The sequence below is a fragment of the Microtus ochrogaster genome, chromosome 4 (assembly GCF_000317375.1).
Source record: "Microtus ochrogaster isolate Prairie Vole_2 chromosome 4, MicOch1.0, whole genome shotgun sequence".
NCBI lineage: Eukaryota > Metazoa > Chordata > Mammalia > Rodentia > Cricetidae > Microtus > Microtus ochrogaster.
In genome coordinates this window covers 42023076-42037682 of record NC_022011.1, presented here as the reverse complement: position 1 = coordinate 42037682, position 14607 = coordinate 42023076, and the positions used below count along the sequence as shown (strand labels likewise).

At 44.1% G+C, this 14607-nt stretch overlaps 1 protein-coding gene across 2 annotated transcripts in view; it reads right to left on the bottom strand.

Annotated features, from left to right (window-relative positions):
- Nucleotides 1-202: 202 nt before the first annotated feature.
- Nucleotides 203-14607, bottom strand: part of Psmd5 (proteasome 26S subunit, non-ATPase 5) — a 17090-nt gene continuing 2685 nt past the window's right edge. Inside the window, exons 2-10 of one of the 2 annotated variants that reach the window (XM_005346002.3) lie at nucleotides 13668-13812; nucleotides 12786-12899; nucleotides 12324-12452; nucleotides 10333-10442; nucleotides 9706-9848; nucleotides 7316-7507; nucleotides 5458-5567; nucleotides 3100-3240; nucleotides 203-901 (exon numbers count right to left, since the gene is read on the bottom strand). In XM_005346002.3, coding sequence (XP_005346059.1) covers nucleotides 644-901; nucleotides 3100-3240; nucleotides 5458-5567; nucleotides 7316-7507; nucleotides 9706-9848; nucleotides 10333-10442; nucleotides 12324-12452; nucleotides 12786-12899; nucleotides 13668-13812 — 1342 coding nt within the window. In that variant the 3' untranslated portion in view covers nucleotides 203-643. The remainder of the gene's footprint in view (nucleotides 902-3099; nucleotides 3241-5457; nucleotides 5568-7315; nucleotides 7508-9705; nucleotides 9849-10332; nucleotides 10443-12323; nucleotides 12453-12785; nucleotides 12900-13667; nucleotides 13813-14607) is intronic. The other variant, XM_026778783.1, reaches the window with a different exon arrangement.

The following is a 14607-nucleotide window of genomic DNA, read 5'->3' as shown; positions in this document are numbered from 1 at the left end:
CAGTTTGTGCACTGTCTTCTCCAGCTAACTCCCATGGATCAGAGAAATCACTCCAAGCCCTTCACAAGGTGACCCACAGTAAGACGACAGTTCTCCTCCCTCCCCAGTAACATAACATGGTAAAATTGACAAGCAGCAAAAGTACCAATCCCAAACAATTTTTAGAGATTTTTTAATTTTCAAAAGAAAAGTCACCAAGAAATCTTATTAAAACTATTTATTCCTTGTGTACAAATAATACATTCCAATGATTCCAAACGACTTATTTTCCAGGGACTACACAAGATTCTGAGGTGAGATCAGGTAAGGAAAAAAAAGGCGCTGAAAAGAAATCAGAGTGATTTTGGCTTCATTTTATTTTTAAATGAGGTCACGAGTGTGCCCATGGAAACTCGGTGAGAAAACAAACCTTTGACCTTGCAGCAGAGACAACCAGAGGCCTGGGAAAGCACTCGTGCTCACAGCCAAGCCACTGCCTGGTCCACAGGGCGCTGACACAGGAACGGTACTGCTGATGCGAGCTGCCCCAGACACTCCGTGGGAGCTCTGGATGAGGGAAGCCCTGCTCTCTAAAACATGGATGGAATCATATGCCTTGAGAAATTCTGGTCAAAACACGGTCTTCTGTAGTAACTGAAAGAAATCAATCAGCTCCTTCCACCGCTGTCGTGGCAACAGGTTTTACATAGTACGGACCTTCACTTAGGTAGGTTCTGAGTCTTAAATAATTTGAGTTCCCAAAGATCTCTGCAACTGTCTTGGAATTGGCAAGTGCTTTAACCAGTTCATACTTGGCATCCTTAGAAGCTTTGTCATGTTCCACAGAACGGTCCATCACAAATTCCACAAAACCTGGACTGTTAAACATAAGTTTCTGAGCCCAGGGCTGGTTTGCAATAGCCTGAAATGAAAGATGGAAGAGAATACAGTCATCTGGGCCTTAAGAAGGTGTGCCTGTGAGCAGAACAACACAGCACGCAGAAATACACGTGGCAGCACAGACCTTAAAGACATCATCCTTTGTCCAAGTAAACCAATTCCCAAGAAATATATTTTAAATAATTTTATATACTAAAAGTTTTGTATACAAAGATGTTCATCACACTGTGGAAGCTATATCTGTTTAATAATGGGCCCGGATAGGTAAACTGTGGCTCGTTACGACTTAATTATTTGTAAGGAGCCTAATAGCTTGAGTAATCTACCGCGTGAAAGACGCAGAGCGGTGATTCTCACCCCCCTAACACTGCGGCCCTGTACTACAGCTCCTCATACTGTTCTGACCCCAGCCATAACATTACTTTGTTGTTACTTCATAACTAATTTGCTACTGTTATGAATCATAATTCAAATATTTCTGGAGACAGAGATTTGCCAAATAGGTAGTGACCCACAGGCTGAGAACCGCTGACACAGATCCAGTTTCTAGACAACACTGAAATGGTACCACAGCAGGGCGAAGCCAGAGGAGACAACGATGCTTCAGGGACTCTCGAGATGGGGTTCCCTGTAGAGCAGGCCGGCCTTCTGCCTGCTGGGTGCCAATGGGATGGCCTCTCTTAAACCAGATGCATTCTAACCCAGTCTAAGAGTCTGATCTGGACTGATGTGGGAGGACCGTCAGTACCAGCCTGTAAACCTGCGTTCATTCCCAACAGACCGAGGAACGAGGGTGGTGAGTGGGGATGGGCAGAGGTAAGGAGCACACTAATCACTTTCCCTCTGGAAACACTGCACTCCACGAGTCAATGCTAAAACCAAGACGGAATGTGAGCACACAACTTTGTGATCTGAAATCTACCATTTTTCAGTCTTTTTCAAATTTTAAAATGAGTCAGCAACCTACATGTTTATCGAGAGCTCATTACTTGTAGAGAGAGCCCGCCCTTTGGGGGCGGGACGGCCTCGGACAAATGTCTATAAATTGGGGTGCACAAACGCTGGTGACCCCTTCTTCCTGTTTCCTGTTTCTGGGCATCGCGGGAACTTTGGTTTCGTGAGTGTGTTTTTTTATTAAAGTGGCGTTATCTTATACCAATTGGCCTGTATTATTTCGATCCGCCTTCACTTGGTGCTCCAACGTTGTGGCAGATTTTTCCCGTACCCGCACCAGGACCCGGGTGCTGGCCTCAGCCGCCCCGCGGGTCCCAGTATTATTTCGATCCGCCTTCAATTACTACATTTAGTATGCTTATGACCTCGTTTCTTCCTCAGGCTGGCAGCACAAGCCACCCACCCTCACCAAATCAGGGTCAGAAGAGCAGGAACTAAGGTCATGAGACATCAATGCAAATGGCTGGTTCAAAGGTGAAGTGTCCTGAAGCACTTTTAAAGTCTTACTGTTTTAGACCTAAATTGGCAGTCTCGAAGACGACAGGAACACCTGTGTTAAGACATGCTTTAGGAAGTCTTCCTCTCTCATTTCCTCCTAGCATGGCCTAGTGTGTGTCCTGGATCCCGTGATAAGACCACTAATGTGATTATATCAGCCAGGACAGCTGGCACAGTGCTAAGTGCTGGGGCTAAGAGGGTAAACACAGGAAGGAGCTAATGCACATTTCAACAGGTGTAATGGCTCAGCTATGATTTTATAGCCAACTGTCTAACTATATTTATGGTCTGGCTCCCTCTACAGAATGGAAGTTCAGAAAAGGCTCAACATCTAGCAGGTAGAGGAAACTCAGCATCTGCGAAAGGAATGTATCACATATGAGGATGGGAACCACTTAACTCCACTGTAGACTCAGGCAGTGTGCTGATGCTACTGCTTGACAAATTAGCAGTGCAAAGGTCAGAGGTAAGAAACTGGCAAACAGGCATCATCGTGCACTAAGTGCCAGAAGGGACAGCAGCAATTAAGGCTCAGGAAAGAGGCTGAGCACAAACTGGGGTAATCTGTGATCCAACAGCAGCTTGTTCAACCTCGAACAGCACTGGGTTCCTTTTGCTGACAAGCTGCTGACATGTGTCTCCCTCACTGGCCCCTGCAGTAGCAGCAGCGCAGAAACTGCTGTGTGCACACTCAGTGGCTAGCTCACTCTGCGTGCTCTGTGTTGAGCTGGCGGTCACATAAGGACGTGCAGACAAGACAATACCTACTGTGAACACTTTCAAGGCAGCACAGCGTAGTTCAGGAAAGGGCTGGTTACTGATGCCACGAAAGAGTTCCAGGGAGTCCCGCGATAAGGAGGAAAACCAGGATTCCGCCATCCTCAGGAAGTCATCAGTCTGCTGCTCAGGCTATGAGACAGAGAGGGAAACACGCACGACAAGGTTGGCAACGACAGTGCAGAGACTAATGTAAACAGCACCAGCCACCACCTGTGCAGAATCACCCCCAAACCCATTTCTGTTGGAGGGCATGGAGTTCTCTCCAGGGTCTGCAGTTCTACTGTTCCACTCTACACTTAGAACGCTAGTAATCAGGCCCTTGAGATGGCTCAGCAGGTAAAAGCACTTCCTGTGTAAGTTTGATGGCCTCAGTTCAGTCCCTGGATTTCATATAAAAGTAGGAAGAGAGGGCTGAAGAGATGGCTCAGAGGTTAAGAGCACTGACTGCTCTTCCAGAGGCCCTGAGTTCAATTCCCAACAACCACATGGTGGCTCACAGCCATCTGTAATGAGATCTGGTGCCCTCTTCTGGACAGCAAGCATACAGACAGACAGAACACTGTATACATAACAAATAAATTACAAAAAAAAAAAGTAGGAAGAGAGAATATTGACTTTGCAAAGTTGTCCCCTGACCTCCACATGTGTACCATGGCATGTGAACCCATACAGACACATCTCCCCCCATCCCCCCTTCTCTCAGACACACAATAAATAAAAGTTAGGAGGTGAGGAGAGGGTCATGGGTAAGCTAACCAGAACTAAAGAAGTCCCCGGTCCGATTTTAATGGAATTGGAATACCGGTATCCTGCATGAGTAGACAATGCTGTTTCCAGAAGAAATGGGTTATTAAATGAAAACCTCAGGGACTCTTACAAGTTAACTGGGACGCCCCAGAGAGCACCCTCCTCCCAATTAAAACAGGGTATGACCATTGCTCTTGGTTGCCCACCATAACTAAATGGTAACCCTCTTCCCAAGACACCCAGAGAAACCAATGACTAGGAAATTCTGCCTCAGCCAGCTAGCTTCTATGGTACCAGAAAGCACTATGCAGGTTTCCAGGGAAAAGAGACGTCAGTGTTCTCCAGTGCTGGCCTTGAATTCTACAATTTGACTTTCAATGAAAGACGTGTCCCTGGTGCAGAGTGCAATGACTGTGATGTGGATGACCACCTCTGACTAAACCCGAGGACTGCTGCATGAGAAAGAACTCATGCTTGGTACTGGAAATCTTGTCAAAAAGACATAGCTGGGGGCTGGAGAGAGGACTCAGAGGTTACGAGCACCAGATGCTCTTTCTGACAACCCTGTTTGGTTCTCAGCACCCACTTGGAAGCTCACAACGACTTGTAATTCCAGTTCCAGGTGATCTGATGCCTTCTTCTGGCGTCTGAGGGGATTGCAGACATGTGGTGCACAGACATACAAGAAAACATCCACACACACAAAATAAAGTAATTGAATAAAAAAAGCTCGTAGCTGAGGAAGTCATAGGTCTTAGAGGGGAACATACTATTGCTGTTTTACTTACTGGTCACATTTATACTCAAATTTGTGCTGCCTCCAACAACTTTGGTCAGAGATGTTTCTTTTTGCAGTGGGCGGCGGCTACCATGAATAAATGACTTAACTGCTCAGCCTAAAGTAAGATCTGTATCAACCCACAACTCGCCAATGCTAAGGGAGCACTACGGAAGAATGCAAGCGTTGGTGCTGGGGAGGAAGGCTCTGAAATGCTATCTTCTAGATAGAGCATGATGGCAGCACTCATAAACTCCTAGTAGGGGTGGCTGTCTGCTGTCTCCACAAGTTTAAGTCAGCCAAAATGAGGAAGAGCTATAGCAGTTGACAGCAGCTAGGGGAGGGACAGTCTTTGCAAGTGTGGCTATGACCTCATAGCCTTGTGCACATGGATTGGATTCAGTAGTTATGAAAGAAAGGAAGAAGACAGGCACTAAGTTGGGAGGAGAGCATTGGAGGAACATGGAAAGAACATTGAATAGGAGTGGATACAATCAAAATTTATGTACACATGTATGGAACACTTAAATAAAAATATTGCCAAAAATTTTTCATGTGATTAGTTACACAATGAAGGTTATCATCTTTTTTTTTGTTTTTCGACACCGACACAGGGTTTCTCCACGTAGCCTTGGCTGTCCTGGAGCTCAGAGACTCTCCTGCCTGTCTCCCTCCAGAGTTGCTGGGACCAAAGGCATGCACCACCAGGTTATTGTCTTAATTACCGTGAGAAGCAGGACACCCATGGCTGATTAGTGCCAAGCTGACGCATCCTCCCAAACATACCCTACTGCCCTTCAATAATTTCTCCATCTACTTACTGATAAATACAGAAGAGAAGAAACTGCATCCAAACATCTAGTTTTTAGCTCTGTGGAAGCATTCTTTGCTTGATATCCTATCCTCATGAGGAGGCGTTCAAAGCGGGTTCCTGTGAAGGATTAATGGTGACACGTAACAAAACCTACCAGTTTAACCACCTCAAACAATTAATGCACCATCACCATCTCCAGAATGTCTTCAATAGCCCAAACTCTAACTCTGTACCCACCCCCCCTTCTCTCATGCCCCGGTATCCACTCTCCACAATCCTGTCTGTGGAATCATGCAATATCCACCTTCCATGTGTTCAGACTTCCTCTGGGCTACAGCTTGTGCCACAATGCCATCCTTTTACAAGGAGATGCCAACCAGCATCACTTATCCAGCAATGCACATGGGTTTCCAATTACTGAGTCGACTGATAGTGCTGGAACAGGAGTATATAGAAACTGCTTGAGCCTGTGCTTTCCATATTGTTTTTTTAAAAATATTTATTTATTTATTTATTATGTATACAATATTCTGTCTGTGTGTATGCCTGCAGGCCAGAAGAGGCCAGACCCCATACAGATGGTTGTGAGCCACCATGTGGTTGCTGGGAATTGAACTCAGGACCTTTGGAAGAGCAAGCAGTGCTCTTAAACTCTGAGCCATCTCTCCAGCCTCTCCATATTGTTTAGTTTATGTCTAGAGGTGGAATTGCTGGCTCATGTTAATTCTATGTTTAATTTTTCAGTGGAACTTCCATACTGTTTTCCATAGCAATTGCACCATTTCATAGTCTGATCAGAAAACATGAGAGTTTTCAATATCTGAACACTTATTATGCTTTCTTTTTTTTTTTAAGATTTATGTATTATGTATACAGTATTCTCTGTATTCTGTCTACAGGCCAGAAGAGGGCGCCAGATCTCATTACAGATGGTTGTGAGCCACCATGTGGTTGCTGGGAATTGAACTCAGGACCTTTGGAAGAGCAGGCAGTGCTCTTAACCGCTGAGCCATCTCTCCAGCCCCAATTATTATGCTTTCTTAATTAAAAAAAAATGACTATCCTAATAGGTGTGAAGTGCAAAGGGCAATTTATACTTTCATGCATTGTGATTACCCATCTAAAACACACAAAGAGGGATGTGTTCAGAGACCATGTGATAGACCCAAACACAGCATTCTACTTGCTATGCAGGGTGAGCATGGCATACAGGACTGGATCAAAGGTCTGCACACGCTCGGGAAGTCTCCTGCATTTCTGCTCCTGTATCTGGGAAGGACTATAGCCACTCCAGGCAGGACTGAGAAGTGGATGCCACAGGGAAAGCACTTAAGAGCCATAAGGGACACTGCAGGGGCTGTGTATGCAGTGCATCAATTTTCAACATGTACTTCGCAAGTGTGTTAAATAGTGCTGTTTCCTGTACTAGAATTTGTTGTGCAAGGAGACAGTCAAGGATATTCCACACATGCATCTTTCTTAACATAAACTCATGGCACACACTTTTCTTTCCTGTCAAGCCCTGAAGAAGCTGCTGCTGTGCTGTTGTGTAAATGAGGAGAGGGAGGGCCTAGAGGACAATGTGAGTGAAATCCACCCAGCTTCCAGCAGCGATGGGACACGACAGGAGCTACACCATAAAAAGCAGTCAAGGAAGATGGTTAACAGTAAACGCTGTGTGGTCCCTGTCGTGTGAAGTAACCTGAAATCAAGCAAGGAGTAAAAGCCACAGACTCAGGGTAGAGGCTATACAAGCCTATACAAGCAGTCCCTTAACAGTTAACCGTCAGCAGATGGACCTGTGCCCTGAATCCCGGCCAGAAGTGAAAATACATCTTACGAAAGCCAAGGTAAGTAATACCAACCTGTCTTCTGTAAAACCTGCTTGCCTTCAACACTGGATCCCAGAATTCCAACAGTGTCCATGGCTACACCAATCATGGTGGGGTCCTGACTGTCCGCCATTTCAAACACTTTCTCCAGAAAGACAGGGTAGCGCTCACAGATCTGCTGAGGACTATCCATGACAGCCAGGTTTCCAAAAAACTTCACAAATCCTAAATATATTCATAAAAAAAAATACTTTAACAGAGGGATAAGACAAATTGGGGACCATGTTTCCACAGGAATATTAATAAACTGCAGGCCAAAAAGAGGAGACAGACAAGCACTGTGTTGCCTACAGAACAGAGTCAATAAGGAGGCTGAAAGACCCCCGAGATGTGTGCTTCTGAGACGCAGAGAGAGAAGATCTGTGAGCTTGAGGCCAGCCTGGTCTATATAGTGAATTACAGTCAGGAGGGGCAAGAGAGGGAGAGCGAGAAAGAGGGAGAGCGAGGAAGAGAGAGACAGAGGTGGAGAGAGGAAGAGAGGGAGGAGGGAGGAAGAGACAGAGATGAGAAAAGGAAGAGAAGAAAGGGAGAGGGAGAGGAAGAGAGACCATGTAAAGACCAATGATAGGAAGGCAAGCTTGAAGACATTATTGAAAGAAACTGTTAACCAGGAGACCCCACAAGGGGCATAAACCTTCAGCTACTACAAGTGCTGCCGAAAGACAAATCAGCTTCTCCTAGAATAAAATGGCTCCCCTACCATCTCTCCCCAGAGACCCCACGGGTCTGGTACACACAGTCAATGTCATTACTGCTATTGATTTACTTCTCACTGAACTTTTTTTGTTCTTTTGGTTTTTGAGACAGAGTTTCTCTGTGCATACCTGGCTGTCCCAGAACTTACTCTGTAGACCAGGCTGGCATCAAACTTACAGAGATCCTCCTGCCTCTGCTTCCGGAGTGCTGGGGTTACAGGCATGCTCCAGCACCGCCCATTTCTCTGCTGATTTTTAACTGGGCTGTTTTCTTGCTACCAACAGTTTGTGTCCCTTATATTCTGGACGATTCTCTCCTAGTTTGCAAATACTCCTCTAACCCCAGACTGCATCTCACTCTGATGACTGTCTCCTTGTCTGAGCAGATGCTTGGATACAATGACCAAGACCATCTTGGCCCAGATCAGCCTGAAGCTTTCCCCACTACATTTCTGGCAGCAGCTTCAGTTTCACACCTTGTGTTTTAGTCCTTAATTATACTGTGTTGAGTTCTATGATGTGATATGAGGGTTCAATTTCGTTCTTCATTTAAATATCCAGTTTTGCCTTTTAGCATCACTTACTGAGAACAATGTACTCTCCACTGTATGTTTTGGGCATGGATTGTGAATACACGCATTTACTTTTTTTCCGTTCTGTCCTATTAGTCTGTGTGTCTTTCCAGGAGTAAGATGGTGTCTCAATCACCAAGTATTATTTTTTCAGAAGTTATCACAATGGGAGTGTTTCCTTGATCTCTCTTGGACAATTCCTTAGTGGAGAAGGCTACTCATTTTGTAGCTGTTGATCCTACAACTTCACTTAATCATTTCTTAGCTGTTGACAATCTCTTGGTGGAGTCTATGAAGCATCCTGCATGTAAGATCATGATGTGGGAGTTCCCTCTGTGTGCCGTGATTACCATTAACAAATAAAGAAACTGCTTCGGCCCTATAGCAAGGCAGAACTTAGGTAGGCAGAGAAAGCTAAGCTGAATGCTGGGAGGAAGAAGGGCAGAGGCAGAGAGAAGCCATGGAGTCAGACATGCAGAAACTTTGCTGGTAAGCCAAAGCTACGTGGCGATACACAGATTAAAAGAAATGGGTTAAATTAATAAGTAAGAGTTAGTCAATAAGAAGCTAGAGCTAATGGGCCAAGCAATAATTTAATTAATACAGTTTCTGTGTGATTATTTTGGGTCTAAGCCAGCTGGGCGGCAGGGAACCAACAAGCAGCCTCCCACTACAAGATCATGCGGCCCACACACCTATGAACAGGAACGATTTCCTATCTTCCTCTTAGATTTAGAAGCCTTTTATTTTTCCCCTTTCCAACACGTCTAGAATTCCCAACACTGCACTGCACATCTCACTTGAGCACACCATCAGCTACAGACTTGTCTCGCATGGCCTGTACTGTGCTAAGACGCATCTCTTCTTTTACACTAATTGAATTGTCAAGCTAAAAAGATGTTGGATTTTTTTAAATCAAATGCATTTTCAGTACCTGCTGGCATGTTTTTTTGTCCTTCACTTTAGTACTCTGGTGATTTACTGAATCACTCAACGGTGACCCACCACTGATGGCTGCAGATGTCCTGCACTGGAAGCAGCACTAGGAAGGGTAACCTCTGCCCTTCAGAAGCCCATGTAACTCAGCTGCTCTCACCTGGCAAATAGAAGCCAGAGAAAGGGTCTGAATCCGCTCCAACAATTATATTAGATATCTGGTCAATGACTCCTTCCTGAGCAAGGTATTGTCGTCCATGATGGGTATATGCTAGTGACGTCACCATTTCTATACAGGTGGCTCTGAAATCAAAAAGGACAAAAACGAAGAGCATTTTTAAACTGCTTTCACACCAATTGTATTTTATTTATACCTCACATCTGAAAGGCCCTTTCATGTCCCGGTGCCCTGTTCAGAAGACAACACAAGAACTACACATTTTCCTAACTTGTTACTATGGAGTTCAGATCCGAGGCCTGACCTTCTGACTGGAGGCCCAGCACTATTTCTGTAACAGAGCAGGAACATAATAAAGCAAAGAGCACGCTTGGCCAGGGACAGAGGATACGGTCATAGGAAAATAGCTACAACATCTTGCAGGGCTTTGCCAAACTCATTATATTATGATCTAACGAGCGATTTCCTAGAATGCTTCCTGAAGATAAACAGCAGCCAAGACTGCAAACTCTGTACAGTCTCCAACAGCACAAACCACACTAAGCTCACAGTTGCTTCCTGGCCCTCCAAAAAAGGGCCTTTCTCGCTAAGAACTTTGAGTCTACATACCTGACCAGCACGTCCTCACCCGTCAGCTCTCTCAGGAGCTGGGTCACCAACCCACTTGTGGTACAGTAGTTTAACGATTCTGATGACACAGAAGCAATCTCTACAATTAGCTGAAAGAACAAGGGAAAAAAGGTCAAAACAACTCAAATCTGTTAGATCTCTAAGTTAAATGCAGAACTATGTAATATATATGTAATTGAATTCTTAACAATTCACGATTTACTGAATTGTAAAACTTCAGTGAACATAAAAGAAATTACTATGGTCCATTGCATCTAGGTATATGTCTAATTCCACTAAGAAACCATTAATCAGGGCATAAAAGCTTATAGCATTAACAAACAAAAACGAGTCTTTCAAACGGTACACACACACACTCAGTAATAGAGCACTTGCCTAATATGGACGAGGCCTGTATCTAAGCACTACAAAACAAAACAGCAAAATGTATCCATACATCTGTCTGTCACATCTTCATTTGAGAAGCATGTTCTGAAGCTTAATGAAAGACAAAGGATACTGAGCGGCTGTAAGCAGAAGTGGTCAAATCAGGAATTTGGTTTTTACATCTTTATTTAGTTATTTATTTTGTGTACGAGGGGAGGTGGGGACCAGAAGACAACTTGTGAGAGTTGGCGCCCTCCTTCTGCCATAAGGATCTGGAGACCAAATTTCAGGTCATCAGGCTTGGCAGCAAGTGAGTACTCATCAAGCCATTTCCCTGGCCCAAAGAGCAGGCCTATGTGTGCTACAAACATGCTGTACACCACAAATACACACGACTTAGCGTATCAATTAAAGTGTAAACTTGGGGAAAACAATACTGACTGTACTTAAGAGAAACTAGGGATGAGGAAAATGAAGGAAAACTCATTTGGACGCAAATACAGTAGTGCAGAAAGTGGTACTGGTGGGGTGGGCTGGGGTGGTGGCAGCTACACCAGCTAGGGAGAAAGACACAACCTAAGTGAAACTAACGTGATGGGGTGTGACAGGGAAAACAAGCCTCTGCGAAGACAGCACAGATATGGAGGCAACAGTAAGTAAGGAGCTACATGAAGGCTGAAGTTAACTCGGAAGAGAGGTATGGGCTACAAGTTCATGCACAAGCGTCTTCTCACAGGCGGAAACTGAAATCATGAGAATGAATTTGCCTGAGCATAGCATGAGCATGAAAGCGGGGGATGGGACTCCACAATCTTCGCAATGAAAACTTCAGTAAGGAATAATGAGGCAGGACGCAGAGGAAACAGACAGGGGAAAACTAGAGTGGTGAGGGAAGTAGATTATAAACGGCTTCATTTAGACGTGGTACTTACTTATGTGTATGAACTTGGGAAAACTACTTCTTCAACAGCGACATTAATACATACAACATTTACTATATTAATCAATGACACAGGGGCTAAGATAGTTTGGTCACTACAGTGCTAACATACAAGCATAAGGACCCATGTTAAAACACCAGGTGCAACGGCATGCAATTATAATTCCATTGCTGGGTAGGCAAAGACAGGCAGGTCCCTGGAGCTCACCGGCCAGGCGGCTTAGTCTAATCAGTGGATTACAGGCCCATGAGGCCCCATCTCAAGGAACAAGGTAGAGCTGAGGAATGACACAGACTGACCTCTGGCCCCCACATGCACACATCTACATACCAAGTGTAAACACACAAAAGGAATTAAGGACAGTGTGTGTGAGGATTTTAGCAGTTTTCAACAGAAAACTGGTGGAAAGAAGAGCCAATTCTGCCCACTGCAGTACCACAGTTTTTCACTGGAGTCTTGTTAAAAAAGTAATACTCATAGCACGCTGTAAGTATGTCTGCGACCATCTCATACCTTGGGCTGCGAATGCATCTCAATATTGTGAACACCATATCATACAGGCTCTAACGCAGACTATATACTGTATGCAAATGAGCCACTTTGTCCTCCTTTGTAATTTACTACAGTTTTGAAAGCATTAGAAAGTGAGCCTTTAGTTTTTACCTCATATACCCTGTATCGGACGACATCATTTGTTTTCATTACATTTTTCAAATCATCCAGCAAATTACTTTCAAATAAAGCTTCCAGTCCAGCTTGGGTTAGTGATATTCTTGACAGGGATTTGATAGCCTTATATGGAAAGAAAATATTTCTTGTCAGGAAAGTACAGAATATTTATACCTACTTCCTACACCTAATATGAAAATTAGCATATAAAATATCTACTCTAACAGGTATTCACATTTTAGCTACTGTTATTTATAACTGGAAAACACTGAGCAACCAAATGTAAGTCTGACAGACAATGTAGATGTGTCTTAGGAGCTCCCTGCTATGTGTCTGACACCAGACTGCAGATTCGATTCTACCTTAATCCTACAAAAATCATCCACTAACCCTTCTCTGCTGACTCTAGGACACCATGCCTCACACAGTTGGCTGAGAGTGTTCTAGCAAACTCACCACTTTGGCAACAGATAAATTCTCTCCACCAATGCAATAAACAATCTGTTTTAACAGTTCTACATTGTTCAGGATCTCAGTAACAGCTTCAGAATTTTCAACAATTCTTCCAATCTGAAAGAAAACAAAACAAACAAGCAGAGAGACACTTTTTCCATGGAGAACACATTTACAAGTAGTTATTACAGCTACTATACAAATCACTACAAATACACAAGGATCCGAATTCATTAAAGCCAAACACAAATAGGGTACAGTCACGCTTTTCAATGGAAAGGAACAATAAATAGTGGGTAAAGAGAGCAGACAGGTGAATCAAAACAATATGAATCCTAACATGTTAACTTTTAGTTGCACAAATCTTGTAATGATTACATTGAGTTTAATTTTTAAATTAAGTAATACAAAATAGGACTATAATTTTTAATTCTAGGGCAGGAAGAAGATCAAGTGAAGATGGCAAGCATCTGCCATAGTCTCTGGCATACATACGGGCAATGAGTAAACACCACCCCAACTGAGTACACATGTACACATGCAGAGAAGAGAAGACTGTGAACGTCTACTGGGTAACCAGCTGTGAACCTATGACCCCAGCAGCACTTCACACAAATGCAATGATGGTTTGGCTGCCGTGATCAGAGTTACTATCTTAATGTGTTGGCTTAATGAATTTTACACTTAGTTCATGCTTCTTCAAAACCAAATAATGTCGCAAAGTAACTTTTAAATACCTAAAAATCATTTTCTTCAGACTAAGCACTCCTTAAAGAAAAAAACAACAGGTGTGTCTTGTTAACTCAAACAGCAATGGCATGACACCCGGCGTTTAGTGAACAGCTGACAGTGAACGGTTGTGTGTTTACTACTAAAATTCCATACCTGGGACAGAGTGAGGGATTTTACAGAATCATCTGGGTGAGTCAGTCCCTTCTGTAGGTCAACCCTGAGGTGTCTGGCCAAGTGAACTGGCTCCACAGCTTGGAGCAACCTCTCCAGAATGGATACACACAAAGCAGTCTGTTCCCTAAAGGAGACACCACAGAGCTTATCCACATCATGTCAGACTGGACACAACCACCAAACACCTAAAACTTGGCACCATGACAATTTCTTCCTAAAGATTTTTTTCAAGGTAGCAGGTTCTAGTCACGCATTAGACATTTTGTATGTATCTATTATCTACAATGCCTGTGTTGGGGCGATGGCTCAGTGGGTAAAGCACTTGCCAAGGAAGACTGAGGACCTGAGCTGGGATTCCCAGAACCCACAGAAGTTGGATGACTCAGTGAAAAGACTTGCTAAGGAAGGCCTGATGACTCGCAGAATCCATGGGAAAAGCTGGATATAGCAGCATGCACCTGACAGGGCAAGATGATCATGGGCCTGCTACCCTGGAGCAGAGGTTCTCAACCTGTGGGTCGTGACCCCTCAAAAAAGCATACGAGGTGTTTATATCACAATTCACAACAGCAGCTAAATTACAGTTATGAAGCAGCAACAAAAACAATTTTATGGATGGGGGTCACCACAACATGAGGAACTAACTGTATTACAGGGTCGTAGCATTAGGAAGGTTGGGAACCACTGGACTGGATGGGTGGTGGTAGAAAAAAAAACAAGAGAGGTCTTGTCTCAACAGTAGGAAGGTGAGAATGGACTCCCTAAAGGTGTATACACCAACCCCCCCCCACAATTTCTCATGTAAAGGACTTAAAAAGTAGTGATGGGGCCGGGCGGTGGTGGCGTACGCCTTTAATCCCAGCACTCGGGAGGCAGAGGCAGGTGGATCTCTGTGAGTTCGAGACCAGCCTGGTCTACA